This window comes from Balaenoptera acutorostrata, chromosome 14, assembly GCF_949987535.1.
Source record: "Balaenoptera acutorostrata chromosome 14, mBalAcu1.1, whole genome shotgun sequence".
Classification (NCBI taxonomy): domain Eukaryota; kingdom Metazoa; phylum Chordata; class Mammalia; order Artiodactyla; family Balaenopteridae; genus Balaenoptera; species Balaenoptera acutorostrata.
In genome coordinates, this window is record NC_080077.1 from 58,213,369 (window position 1) to 58,229,408 (window position 16,040).

The 16,040-nt window shown below is 32.2% G+C and overlaps 1 protein-coding gene across 5 annotated transcripts in view; it reads right to left on the reverse strand.

The window, feature by feature from the left end:
• Positions 1–16,040, reverse strand: part of GRIK2 (glutamate ionotropic receptor kainate type subunit 2) — a 639,626-nt gene that overhangs the window by 14,005 nt on the left and 609,581 nt on the right. For all 5 annotated transcript variants that reach the window (XM_007169640.3, XM_007169639.3, XM_028163387.2 and 2 more), the window contains one exon: positions 1,199–1,449. In XM_007169640.3, coding sequence (XP_007169702.1) covers positions 1,199–1,449 — 251 coding nt within the window. The remainder of the gene's footprint in view (positions 1–1,198; positions 1,450–16,040) is intronic.

The following is a 16,040-nucleotide window of genomic DNA, read 5'->3' on the forward strand; positions in this document are numbered from 1 at the left end:
TGAATTGGTTATTTTACTTATAGACAGAATGGGGCTATCAAAATAGTCATTTATAAAAACATTATTTCTAGGAATTAAGTCCTGTAGTCAAGTAAAAATGTAGGAATGTTGTATCCTTGATTTCAGAAAGGATAATTAATTATATCATAAATTATTAAAGATGAAGGAATATATCATATTTCTACTCTTTATATTTACCAATAAAAGTTCATAAACCTTTCAATTATTTAACAGAATATAATCTCACTCTGATGCAGGGTCTAAAATTTAAGTTCTAAAAAATGTTTTTAATTAAAAACAAAAGATGATTAAATTCTAAAAGACTAAGTAAAGTTCCAGAAGGCTTAAAAATGCTAAAGCAGCATTTTACATCCAGAGTCAAAAAGTTATATTAAAAAGTATCATGTATCATCTGAAAGATTTATCTATAAATATTCATCTTTGTATTGATAGAACTAAGGGAATTATAGCACTAGAAATATATAATCTGAAGCAGGTTCACAACCTTTTTTAAGAATAGAATATAAAGTCATTTATACAAAAGACTAAATATATTAAAATACTAAGAAAAATTGCAATAGTCTCAATATTTTTGAGATTTATATATATTCTTCTAAAGACTCAGGTGCAAGGCAATACAGGATGCATTAATAATAACATTAAGTGGCAAAGAAGAAACCACAATATTCTCACATATTCATTAATGTAGAAAATTAATTAAAATTTCCACAATGCACATACAGATTTTTCCAAATTAAAAATTATTGGACCAAAAATCTTCAAATAAAAATTTCATTTACTCTCTAACTTGAAACTGTTAATGAGTATCGTATCTTAAAGAACTTTTTATCTGCAGAGAAATTTTTTCTTTATATCACAGTTTCTGAGTTTTGCTTCCTTCATTAATTATATTCCCTTAATAAACTAACCACAGTGAACTTCGAGCAGCAAAATTTCTCCATTTTCAGACTTCAGTAAGACGAAAAATAGTTACTGGTCCTGAAGTTGGCTTCAATTTAAAATATTATATTTTAATTAAAAATTACGAAGGTGATCTTGAGTTCTATGAACCTTTGTTATATAATGAGTGGCAGAAGACCATTAACACAGTTCTAAGTATTTCCCTTGGTTGGAAAGATTAAAAAGTTCGTTTTATTATAACAAAGATTGTTTTAAGTTGTAAAAAAGTGACATTTACCTTTTCCAATTGAGCGTTTTTTTTGGATTTGTACAAAAACTCTCCCACTGCCACAAAAACTGAGAGCACCAAGCCGGCTGCAAGAACAATGAAGATGCCACCAATATTTTGAACCCCCAGGGCACTGGCCTCTTTGCTTTCCTCCTCTGGACACCCATTGCCCCTCCACCACTTCTCCTTCATCATGTGCAGCTTGCCTTCCTCTTGCAGCTGAAGAATTGCTATGGTGATTTTGTCTCTATATGGAGAACCTAAGAAAAGAGAGGGTTCGTTAATGCTTTCCAGGAACCCAAAATTTCATAATTAAAGGTTACATGATGAGAAAACAGAGCTCTTTCCAAATGCTCCAAAGTATGCCAGTATTTATTTTCAGTAGCAAAAAAACAACTGGAAAATGGCAGAAAATAGAAGTTTAATGAAATAAATAGGGCAGGTGGCCTTTCTGATTTTGAAGGGTAAAAGATACATTTTGTTTTGAAAGAGGAAAATCTCTCTCTCTTAAAGGCAGGCTCAACTCACACCATTGGAAAAATAATAAAACGGTAAGTAGAAATCTACAAAAGGAAATGGATAGAGGGCAAGGATATTTAGTTAATGTCTAGTAATCATTCAACACTGAAAACAGAGCATTGATAAAACAGTAACGTCGATTTTTAGGAAAGTTGTGCAAAACATGGTGTTTCCCATGATTAAGTGCAATAATTTAAAGTGATCATGATTAACGAGCTCTATTCAGGGGTGGCTAATACTTGCAGATAAATAATCACTCATATTTGTTATTTGATACAAATAACAGAAGTAACAGGTTTGTACAAACTTGGGTCATTCAAAAATCATCATGGCAACGCATTGTAAGATTTTTTGGTTGTTTATTTACCGTTTTACACTTTGGAAAGATTCTTTTCAGTGGAGGCAACAATGTAAGTGAAATTTATAGTATTTATGCTGATGGGGGTAGATATTCATCTGTATTAGCTATTACATGATAAGTAATAACTTTTCTAATTGGTTGCCCAGAAGCATGGAATAATACTGAACTATATGCATCTTTCAACATCTGTCCCAAGGGATTGGTCTTATTGCTTTTTCCCACCCAGAAAATAGCCTGTTTCTAAAGTTTAATCTTCCTTCCTAAAACACTACACTGCACATTCCATTTTTCTGCACAGATTCATCCATAAGTGTTTTTCCGCTTGTAGAAAAACACTAATTTCAGCTCGTATTCTATGTTGTCTGTGATTTTGTTTTGATTTAAATATAACTACATTTGCACCTAAAGATATATTTTTGCTAACAGCAATTAAAAATCTTATGAGGAAACTATTCTGCTTCATAAGGGACAGCACTATATGTCTTCTTTTTACTTCATTAATATAACAGGACTAATTCAGTATTGCTCTTTTAGCAAGAGTAGGCAAACTAAAAAGCAGAAATACAAAGAAAAATCAAAAAAAGTTAGTAGCGTATGGAAAAAGTTGGAGGACTGAAGATCTACCAAATCCAGGTGAAGAGCTGTTTCTTTAACATAATCTTCAGTCTATGCAGAAGTAATGTTTATATGGCTTCTATACATTTTTTCACAGCTTTTCTTAAAGGGGCATTATCCATTCCTATAATTAGAACTTAAATATTTTATTTTTATTGTGCAACAACTCCTAATTATAGCAGGGGAATTTCTGCTTCTCAGTTTCCTTCCTATATTCTCTTCCAAATACTACTCTGATGAAAATGTTCAGTTTAAATTCCTCCCCTTAGCCACTTCAGATTTCAATGGATTAGCCTAGCCCATATTACTTTCTACCTTGGTCACTCACTGGACACTCAGGCTAGGTCACCTAGTATTACTATTATTTACCTTTCAAGATGTGACCTACTTTCCTAAGTAGATTGTAAACCCTTTGGAATACAGGATATCTACCTATTCCCCTTTCTTTTCTTTCTTTCTTTCTTTCTTTCTTCTTTCTTTCTTTCTTTCTTTCTTTCTTTCTTTCTTTCTTTCTTTCTTTCTTTCTTTCTTTCTTTTTCTTCCTTCCTTCCTTCCTTCCTTTCTTTCGTTCTTTCATCCCTTCTTCCTTTCTATCCATCTATCATCTCTCTATATCTATCATCTATCTTAATTTTCAAACTGCTCTCAACCAATGTTTCATATTATGAGGAGCATTATAGCTGATTGAGGCAGTCTTGACAAAATATAAGAGTGACAGTGGGGTGTTTTTGGTCTCCTCTGATATGTATTTAAAAACCATAAATAAAGGTCATCTTGTTTGACTATCCAGTTTTCATTAATTCACTACAACTAGCCTAGCAGCAGCTTCAAAGTCACATTTACTCTGAATTACCGTTCTGATTAACCATGTATATTCCCTGCAAAATAAACATTTGATTGAGGGAAAAAAATCATTTTTAAGAAGAGCTGTAGTTTATCAAATATATCCTTCAATTAGAAACATAGTATCTGAAACAAATTTTATACTGATAGTACTTATGAAAATGACCACAGGTGACAAATATAAAAATGTGGCCTGGAAGTATAATTATAAGCAAATGTTGGGGGGAAAGTGACATGAAAAGTAGACTTTGAAATATGAAAAATTCTTGATCTACCTAAGTAATATTTTGAGCCAGGTCATTTCTCATCCTGAGCAAAATTAAAAGAATATTATTTATTGCCAACTCACCAAACCCACCGAATTGCTTTAGGATGTTTATTCAATATCTTCAGACACCATATTCTCTACTTCATCCTCAAAATAAGGCACAGACAAACAAAAGCAACCCACTGTTCAACAAATGATGGAAACATCTTGATTTCTTGCTGATTGAGCTTCCTATTTCCAGCACTTATTGTAAATATGAAAATGTCCTATTGCTAGCAAACCTCCTCACACTTATTTTCCAGTGTAAACATAATAATATGTAAATAGAATTTGGTTTGAATCAAAGCTACAAAATTAATACACCTCATTTTGAGGTTTTTAACAGGGTGAAATAATATAGATAATATAATCAATGACACTAAATCATTGCCATGCTTTATTTGTCATTCTGTCATTGATTCATTTTAAAAAACAATAATTCAATAATGAATGATTACTTCTTTGGTACATCATTTGATGGTCCTTGGGACGCATTCCTAGCAGGTACTAGTTAAAGTCAAAAGTGGTTTGAAACTTTAACTATTTGAAAAATCTCAAGGACATATTGAGATCAAAGAATAAAAGTATCTTTTATCTTCTCTGTGACATGAATAGCCATGCACTTAGCTCTAATGAAGTGAACAGACATTAGTTAGATAGATAGAGTCTAACTTTTGCCCAAGTATGAACCCAGCTTCAAACCATATGCTGGCAAGCCAAGAACTATGAGGGCATTGAGTGGCACCTGGGAGAAGCTGGGGTTAACGCACCATAAGGTTGCCTCCAAGGAAGATGAGTATTTTTGCAAGAGGACCCCAACTTTGATTAGAAAACGACTGAGGAAATTGTAAACATGTCTATTATAACATATACTGTTGCACCTAAAAGTCAATCCTCAAATGCTTAAGGGGACAAATAGGTAACCATAAATGGGTGAAGAAACAAGCTAGACAAAAGTATCTGAAAAATTACAACATCCAATGTGAAAAGATAATTTTCAGTTCCAGTTTTATCAAAAATCTGTGAGAATTTCAACACAGGGTTACCAGACATTTTAACTTTAATTATATCCCAGGAAATATTTTGTCTAAAATTTTCTACATTAAAATTTTCTCAAATAAATTACTTTTAAAAAACATCATGCAGGATAAGGCAAACACCTCTTAAAACTGAATTTAGCTCTTTGATTTTCACTATGCAATCTCTGGGTTTTGTTTCATTTGTATTCTTGCTCACAATGGGACTTTCTTTGGTTGTTTAAACACATGCTCCATACTAACAGTAAGGAACGATTATGTTTTAAAAAAGGTCTTTTTTTCAAGTTGCAGAAAGATCCCATTTACCAGATAAAAAAGGTTCTCCCTTACATGAAAGAGAGAGAGAGGGAGAGAGAGAAAGGAAGGGAGGAAGGAAGGAAGAAAGAAAGAGAGAGAGAGGGAGGGAGGGAGGGAGAAAACAGGGACGAAAGAAAGACATATGATTACTACATAGTGAAGTCCCTTGATGTATCAGATGCATAAGACGTGGGGCTCAGAAGAACACTTGAAGGAGGCATAAAGGAAGTTTCGAGTGATATACAGCAGCAGTATATGTGTGGGCGTAAATAAAACCTACAAATGCACCTATTCAGAATTTCCTTGATAAAAAAATTAGTCTCCAAATGTCCCTAAATGTTAAATTTTACATAAATCAAAGAATTTTACATAGATCAAAGAATTTTACAAAAAACTTATAATTTCATTAACATTCCTCCCAACAAATTGACTAAAAGCTCCTTAGGAAAATAAACTGTGATTTGTTATAAACGATTAATACAAATCTCACCAAGTAGTTCAGAGCCAACTTGCTGGGTTTATTAAATTGAATTGATTCCCTCCTCTCTTCCTTACTTTCTTCCCTCCTTCCTCTTCCCTACCTTCCTTGTTACCTTTCCTTCCTTTTTTTCATACATTCTCTTTTTGTTTCCTTTCCTTCTTTTCCTTCCCTTCCTCTCCCCCTCCCTTTTCTTTTCCCTCCCTCCTCTCCCACCTCCCCTCCCTCCTTCCCTTCCTTTCTGTCATTTGATGTTTCTTACTTATAGAATGGAATACACACATTGTTATACATACTTGGTTCTAAAGTCTAAATCTACTACACATAGTTTATTCATTTGCTCATTTGATTGTCCTTTTCATGCTCTTTACAAACACACCAATTTAAGTATGTACCAAACATTTTCCTTATCCTATTCAGTACATCTAGATAATATAGAAATGATAAAGGAAATGGAGTTAGCATTACATTTAATTCTTGAGGAGGCTCAGTGACTGATAAATAGCTTTTCTTTAAAGGTTGCACAACAAGTCTAATACTTACCATGCTTTAGTGAAATATTCTAAAATCACATTATCCATACACATACTGGAGATATCCCATCCATACTGCCAAAAGTTTCCTTACTTTCAAATCAAGCTTCTGCATGCTTTAATCAATTACAAAGGTCAGAAAAAAATCACTCTTGCTTTCTGTAAATATCTCTTTCTGAAACTCATTATACCAGTATTTCCTAAACTGGATTTTCCCCACACACTTCTCTTTTTGGGAAATGTACTTCTGTGTTTCACTTTTAAAGAATTCATTGGTCAGATAAGCTTGAAGAATACTCCATAACAAATATATCTTTTGTAAATTCACATTATACGTTAACAAAATAAAAGGTTTCCATCTCTCCATCAAAGGAAAAAGTTAAAAAAATATTTTAAATGATTAAATTTATTTTTAGTGGAAGAATTTTTTCCTTCCTATCTATTAATGTCCCCGTCAATTATTTTATTTTAACCTCAACTTGAAAAACACTGCCTTAGATAACAATAATTACTACTCTTACTACATCAGCTCTCTCTGTCAAAAACAAGTTGTTTCTTGTTAGATCTTCTGCTTGTCCCTGCCTAGCTTTGAATTTACACATTATCACAGCACTACTGATCAAGTGGCATATTTTTTGTATGTTCTTTTTCATCTATTAGCTCCATATGCTTCATGAGCATCAGCTCATAAGAATTCGGATCACAATACTTACTTTAAGATGTGTCTTCTTTTAAGTCTCTTTACAAAATACTTTTGGGGGACAAAAGTTACAAGAGTTATTTAAATACATTTGTATATCAAAACTGATGAAACCAATTTTGGGGAAAAATACACAGCCTTTGTTTTTCCTAATAGCACCCAAATCCTTTGAATATTTTGTTAAAATTCTAAGGGGCTGGCTAAGTATTTCCGTTACTTATAATGACAAATCCCTACTGCCCACTTCCTTAAGAACTTTACTTTCCTTTGTTTTATATTTCATAGTTATTTCAGCTCATCATGAGGGTATTATGTGCTGTGTATGACAGAGAATTAGGTAACATCCTGGTGTTTGTTTTCTTTGGGTCTGGGAAGATATTTTTATGAAGTAGACTACTCATAATTTTAAGTTTCCTCTAGCTTGTCATTTCTCCAAGATACTGTGCACTTTCTGAAGAATAGTAACTTACACGTCTTGTGGGTATGTGACTATACTATAATCACTAAGTGTATATTATATCAATGATTTGCCTCAAAAAGCTTCAATAATTCCTTAATTATTCCTCTTCTTTGAAAGTGTTTAATCTGATAAATGTTTCTAAGACACATACCCAAATACTTGAAGCCCTTTAAATAATGACTTAAAAATCAGGCTACCTGTCAGTTATAGGTAATCAACCATCCATTATTCATCTTATTTCATCCAGCATCTAGCACAGTGCCTATCATACAGTAAACATTAAACAAATGCTTTTTGAATGAAACCATTATAATATAATTATAATAATCCATTATAATATATCCATTATGATATAGTCAAAATATGTTAAGGCAGAACTTCTGATATTGGACACCTTCTCAGGTTCTTATTAAATTCAGTGGAACAAATAGAGTTCATAAACAGACTTGTTTCACACTTTTAGTGTTAACCATCTAGAATAAGTTAGGGTGACAAATAGTTTATAAATTTTTATGCCATCTTTGCATTTATATCAACTGTCAGTGGCCTTGGTCAGTGCCTTAATAAGTAAAAGACCTGCGAGCACAAAAGATCTGAGGCTATCTGCTGGAACCATCATCTTTCTTTCTTAAATTACAGTGCTGCTGGCAATGTTATATTTTATGAAATGGTTCCCTGCTTCCTATGCTGAGATGAGTGCTGGGTGCCCTAAATGCACAACGTATTTTGGGTACTTTTAGAGCTTTATCTCTTTTTACCATTATTTCCATGATAAAATCTTCCAATAAAATTGGAACCAGACCACATTTTCTTAGAGCCTTTTTCTCAGTGAAAGATGGGTTTTATTATCCCTTAGGACAGTGTCTCTCCCATATTTGTTTCTAAGAAGTGCTAAGTCAAATTTTATATTTACGTTTCAGATTCCATTTTAAATTGCTATTTTCCAGTTTTATGCCATATTCAGTCAACAATGCTGTTATACAATACCAAGCATCATTGTTATTTTCCTCTATAGAACTTATCTCAGTTTGTAACTAAAAAATAATTTCTGTGACTATTTGTTTAATGCTCATTTACCCTAACAGGCTGTAAATTTCATAAGGACAGGGTTGTATTTCCTTTGTTAGTATAACACCTGGCACACAGTGAAGACAATATTTCTGGAACGAATACATGCATAAATAAAATATTAATTACTTAACAGTTGGTCATACATGCCTGCAATTTTATCCTCAGTCATTTCTTATGAACCCAAATTATATATCTTTATCTAATCTATATCTAATAATTATAATACATTTATTTCAAATGAAGCATTTAATATATGTAGCAACTAAACACTTCATGGGGTCCATTTCAGATTTCCTGTTAGATAAAAGCTAAACTGGTGTGAAGTTACTGTCATCACTCTTTGTATTTTCTTTTGAAGGTATTCTATCGAAAAATCTCAATATGATAGGAGAATAAGGAATCCATGAGTGATAATCATAAAAATTAAAGGAGATTAATCTCATCCTGAAAACAAATTATCAACCCATAACATTTAATTACAGAATGGTAAATGAGAGCTAAAAGTGATCAGTCTTCCGTGATACCTAGTAATCTTTCCACATTGGAAATTTATGAACATCATTTTCCTGCTTAAATTTTTTTTAATGGTGCTCTAAAGCTATAGAATACAACCTTAATTCCTAAAGATGTCATACAATCCCTTTCTTCAACCTATCACAAGTTTCTCAGACTTTATCCCCTTCTCCTCACACCTAACATGCCAGCAGTACAAACTATGAAGTTATATTTCCCATTGCCTGGAGAATCCTGTTTCCATACTTCCTCCAATTTTCTGGTTGAATGTCCTCACATCCAGATAAACTTCTCATCTTTCCTGATCTTTGCACACTCTTCCTTAGCTGCCGCAGAGGTACACAGGATCCCTCTTCTTTGGTGCCATAGCACATTGCAGATACTCTAGTACAACATTTGCTGCATCATATTCCAATGTTTTGCTATATATCTTTTCCTACTAGATAACGATATGAGTGTCCCAAGGGCAAGGACCATGTATGTATCTTTTATTACTATTAATTATTAGATATACATACACAGGTGCTAGATTCTAGGCATATAGGGATGAACAATGTAATATGAGCCCTGCCCTCCTAGAGTTTTCACTGCAACACAAGACACATATGTTGAATAACCTTTACAAGTTTGAGGATCATTATAATAAAGAACACCATATTGTAGAACCACGTGACAGATGGAACTATCTTAGTCTGCTGATCAGGTTCACAAAAAAGGCTTCATTACATTGAAGAGAAGAGTAGGGACAACAGCTCTTCTTTCTCTTTGGCTGCCTTTCACCTGCTTTTCCTCTATTTTTCTTTCTATTTGCATTATTGGTTTAGAAAGGTATATATGAGAAAGGAAAATGATAGTAAGAGCATCCCAAACCCACTTCGTTCATTTCTTCTAGATATAGAGGATAGAACTAAGTTCAAGATAGCAGGGTCATGGTGGAATGGAGCCAAATATAAATGACACTGTTAATGTAGAAATAAGAGAAGAGAGATAAAAAACTATGAGGTAGAGACTATATGGATTTAGGGAGCAAATGTATATAGATATCAAGTGTATGTACCAAAAAGGACATTTAATATATAGTAATTTTTAAAGAAATTTTAAGTACTTATATTCAAAATCTATAACTGGCTTAAATTGGATAGAGGTTGTGGTTTTTTTCTTTGTTGTAGACATTAAAATTCAAAGTGTTATGACCTCTATAGAAAAGTAATTTGAATGCATTCTACTTAAAGGAATATTTGTAGAGTCCTCAGGAGAAAATTTAAGTATCTAAGTTCACAAAATGAGATGGTTATATGAGGTACACAAAATGTATCAAAAAAATTCAAATTATAGAGTATGTATTTTAGCCATTTGCCTTTTATTCATATTTTGAATATTCTTTGACTTATGTGAAAAAGGATAAGAAGGGCAAATGTCATCAGCACATAATGAAAAAGTAAACTATTTTCACTGGTTCTGACGTATTTAATACATATTAGTTAAAAGTGGCTGGTGAAGTAGATTTGTAGTCACATTTCTTCTCTGGGTATTAAATCATGTAACGCTGACACAAAATACGAAAATAGAAATAGTTTCATTCTAGAAACGCTGCTTTTCTTGCAATTTTTCATCTGCATAATAATCATTTGAAGAGCAATAAAAGTGGAAATGTGAGGAATACTTTACTATTGTGTTTTTTCCCAAGTCCAATATTAAACTTTAATGAATGAATTATAAAAGTTGGACCATTTTAAATAAAATCTTCAACCTACTTAATCTTCAAGAATCCCAAAATTGGGAGAGAGAATAACTTTTTCAGGAGAGTAAAGTACCCATCCTTTAAGGTAGAGCTCAAGTCCCTTATTCAATTTGGCCTAACTGAACTTTGGTCCTCAGTGAATTCTACCACTCTGAGACCCTACATTAAATAACAGACTACTTGTTTGTGTTCAATACTCTATTTTCTCTATTTGATGTTAAAGTTGTTTTTCCACGTCTATCTCCTGAAGAAAGGGGATGATGTATATTTATATTTTATGTTCATTATTTTACAGATCCAAGCAGGTTGAAGAGTGATAAAATTTCTTATAGATTGACAAAATTAAAAGGAAACATACATGTCTTCAGAGATGATAATCTTCTCTGAATACGTCTTGGACTCTGTTTACTAAACACTCAGGAAATGTTCAGAGAAGGAAAAACTTTATTTAGATAATGCCCAACAATAGAAATTGTCTCATCTCTATAAAGTAGATACCGATAACTTTCTAAGTAACCAGATCATGGTTATTTAAATACAATATACTGATTGGCTGATGATAAAATCCTGGTTGGGTTCCATAGGAAATGATTTCTAATTAGTTAGGAATGGATCATATTAACAATACATCTTACCTACAATACATTCAGTATTACTAAAAATATAAAGAATAGAGAGAAAAAGGGTAAGATGCAAATGACTTTAAAACCACAAATATTATCATTTTACTTATTATAAAACATTTCTTCAGAACAGTCCTTCAGAATTATTTGTGGTGCATATGTTCTGATCCAATACTATAAATTTGATGTGTAATCCTTACTGCAATCTAATTATGTAGACATGATTCTACCCATTTACCAATAAGAATGCTGAGTCTCTGGGAGGCATAGTAACTTCACTTAGGACACCTAGGACACTCAGGTGGAACTAAGATTTGTACATAAGTCATCTGTCTACAAAGGCCACATATTCTATACAGCATGATAAGAATATGCCTTTCACATGAGGGCTAGCAAATGCAAGGCATTCATCTTCAGAATTTAGTGCTTATACATTTCACCACTATGTTTTGACTATTTTTTCCCCAATACGAGTGATTCATTGATCTTACTTAGTCTTGCTAACCAAAGGATGACAGTCTGGCACAATCTGGCTAACTAATCTATAATGGAATTTGAACCCATGGCCTTGGAGTAATCACCACAAGACACAAACAAAATGAATTAATGTTCTAATGTTTGCATATAAAGTCTATCGGAACTCACTCTGTTTTCATGAGAATTATCTATTTATTCATTGTTTAGGTACCATTTCATCAGCATTTACAATATTCATGAAGGCTGCTCGCACTGGTGCTCGCAATTCATCAAATTCCCTGTGGAAGCTTCCTAGATTCTAGCCTACAGAGTCTGTTGATGATGTCTGTGGAGCAGGCATAACTTACTGAGACTCGTCTGTTTTCGGTGACATGAAATCTAGACTTTAAAAAATATGCCAGGAAAATACAGCTTCTACAGGGTTAATTTGGTGCTTTTTTTGTTTGTTTAATTCAGGCTCTGAAAATTATTAGATCTCGATTTAGACTTGCAAAATTACTTCACCAGTATTAAAATTATGCTGCTTATGCAATGAAAAAAATAGAATGCATTTTAATGGAAGGTTTGACCTGCAGAAAGATGAATAATTTGCATCAATTTTTGTGCATTATGTTCAACTAATGAAGACAAATGTATTCATTCATTTCTGTAAAGCTGAAGAACTGAAGGCCAGCAATATTATGCATCTATAATGATGAATATTACAGTACTTATTATATGATGAATTGGGAATTCTAGAAATGGATGTTGAGCGAAACAGGGAAAAAACATGCATTTCATACTGATTTCTATTTTTATAAACACCAACATCTGCCTTAAATAAACAACATGTCTCCCTTAGTACCAATTCTACATCTCTCACTTCATCAAATAACAAGAAATGAAGAAGCAGTGAGATCTCATGCATTTAACATTAGAAAATAGAAGTGAAGAATGAAATTTCACATTGTTCATATGTCAGTGTGGTATCCTTCTACCATAAAGAGTCCATGATACAACCTATTGTAATATTTTTTACTTTAGGCTGATTATGTGTAAGGGCATTATAATGAGATAAAACTTACTTAAGAATTACTAATAGGGCTACAGCTATTTTGTATTCACTAATATAAAATGTGTTGTAAAGTAGTTTATAAAGGTAACATTAAAATCCAATTATGAAGCAAGAATGCATCTTATTTATAATTACATAAATATAATACAAGAAAAATGTATATACCAATTTTGTGTCTGATAAAATTGTCATTAAATTTAACCTTAGTATTATAAGGGATTTATAAATATACTCTTTACATTCATCTTTACTTCACCTCTACATTGCCTATTACATTCTTCATGTATTACACATATTTCAGTAGTTCTCTGACTATGATATAAGTAATTTAATTTGGACTTTGTTCACAGATATAATTATTCATGGACTGTTTGAAACCTACTACTGATTTAATCCCAGAAGTAAGATAAGGATACATAAGATTATAGAAAATTTTAGCATCTTGGACGATAGGCACAGACATGAGCAGAATTTCCTCCATCCCCTTTTCAGCTGACTCGTGCTCCCCATATGTTATTAAAGTTGTGAGGCACCAATAAATGAATGAAGTGTGCCACTAGCTCATTGTTAAAAACAGAAATAGTTTTAATGGGACCCTTCAGACACTTTACAATATTTCTACCAAATTGAACACAGCAAAGCAAAATAACACCAACTGGCCCTAATGGATTTTTTTCCTAGATTGCTGTTTTCCTACCAGCTCATGGACTGCTGAGTCTGCCTAGTCCTCAAAGCGCCCTGTGCACTCAACATTCCAAAGACAGAAGCCAAGAAGGCTTTTAGTATGGGTGGTCAGAAGGGAGGCAAGGCAGCCGAAAATGCCATTAAGTAGAAACGCTCCCTGTTCGGCTAAAATAGATTATCACCTATGGTGAATTAAAAGGCAAGACTACATTTGCTCACACATTTTAAATATTCCTTAATGAAAACTGCTGTGATTTGCTTTTTTTGCTTTACCCCATCCAGTTGTTGTTTTTTAAAAATTCTAATGAATGAAAAGGAAGTTCAATTAACGTATTATGAGTAAGAACACCTACAATTTCAAAAATCTACCATACAGTAAATATCACATTAAAATAACATTGCTGCAGTCAGGAAAACTATGAAAGGGATTTAATGTCACCGCAAGCTTAATTAAACCAGCTTATGCTTATTTAGCATTTACCTTCACATCATTGTTGATTGCTCCACTAAGATATTTTTGTGTAAACAGAGCTTCCCTAATTAAATAGCTTATATCTGAGTCATTCAGTGATTTCACAACAGTTTGGGCAGTAATCATCACACTCAGAGTGATGAATGGTGATGGCAGGCCCCTAGATGAATCACACAGGAGGAGGCCTAGCAGGTTAAAAGGACGCATGGACTTCTGGGGGAAAAAAGAAAAATATATATAATTTTTGAAATATTTCTGAATATTCACTCCAAAAGAGACATAGTATTTCTGTTTACCCTCCTGCACTTAACCACATACACCTCTATGACAATATCTAAAACTCTGAGCAACAATAAAAGCAAAGCAGAGGGAGTTCCTCTCCTTGATCATATTTGCAGTATTAATAAAGACAGAATTTTCATATCAGTTTATGGCTCCTGCAGGTATAAACTCAAAATCCTGGGTAATTTCTGGAACTGATCTAAATTTCCAGAACCTGAGCCTATATTGCTCTGCTTTGAATAGATTCATCTCCTTAACTCTTGTTGGGAAAGAGACTCAAATAACCTTTTCTTTTTCACACCTAAATGCATTATTTTTTATTTTTATTTTTTGGCGTATAATTAAACAAAATTTTAAAACTAAGTAAAAATGACATATTACCAAACAATTGTCAATATGCTTGAAAAAGATGATACAAAAGGCAAATGCTAATTAACTAGTTGAGAAGTGCAGGTTATGATGGTGGTTGAAAATTTATGGTAAGTCAGAATCTCATTCAAGTACTAGAGTTGCACATCATAGCATTTATTAATGACTAAGTAATAATTCATGAAAACCATATTTTTGGCAGAGCTATGACATAGTAAATCATAAATTACTGCCTGAAGTTTTTTTCTCAGACATATTTGAGGGGGTAAAGTGTGAAATGCCTCTCTCTAGATTATACTTCTTTGATGAAGTTATATGAGTTAAGACTTACTCATAATGTATTGGAGTCTCAAAATCATTTTAATTTTATACTATGTTATGAGTGAATAAAATATAATTTACTAAAGTTAAGAACTTAATATTATCAAGTCAAACAGAAGAAAACTATCTGAACAAAAGAAACAAAAATTATATTGCAATACCTACAGGTGAGTGATTTGAATATTCATCCCTTTAAATTTAAATTATTATGTTCAAATTTATCTCATTCAGAATTAGGCTAAAAACAAAATGTATGTTAAATGCATTAAGCAACTTTTAGTAACGAGACATTTTAATAAATTTAAATTCAATATTATTTGGCAATGAAAATAAGAATATGGTAAAATATTCTTCCTAGTCTATAATTTTGCTATGTCAAAGTATTATTAGATGCTTTGAATTTTTATTAATATGTACTGATAATTTTACATTAAAAGTCCAAGAAAGTCCTATAAAAGAAATTTATCATGTGCCATTACCTAATTTTTAAAAATTCATTTTAATGAAAACACTAATTTATTACACTATCATTCCAAGCTAACTACACACTATGAAGAAATGATTCCACTTAGATATATAATTCAACTTGATTTCTTAAGTTTTTCATGCAAGTGACCTTGCCTGTATCAATGACTATTTTCTGCAATAACTACGCTTTCTTCAGAAGGCAAAAGTTGATCTGATCAGCTGAGTTGAACAGATAAAAGGAAAAAAAAAAATCTACACCCTAAGGCTTATAGTTTAATTTGTTTTGTTCTCTCATATATAAGATAAGCTTAAAATGAGAAGAAACAGAAATTCCAAATGCTGTGCTCAGTATTTTCCTTCATTTAAAAAGTTATATAGTTTATACATTCATTAATATTTTGAATTGTTTTATATTTTCCTTATAAGTCAGTATCTTTCAGTAAACAGTGTCAGGGGTAGGGAGAAAACAAAAATTGCTATTTGTATGGTTCCAAGAAACTGTAACAGCTTCCCTAGAACTGATTTAACTGTTATCTTTCTTTTTTTAAATAGCTTTCACATCTGAAATATCTCAGGGAGTTTTTGAGAATTATATAATATACTATTTTGATTTATTTGTAACAAGC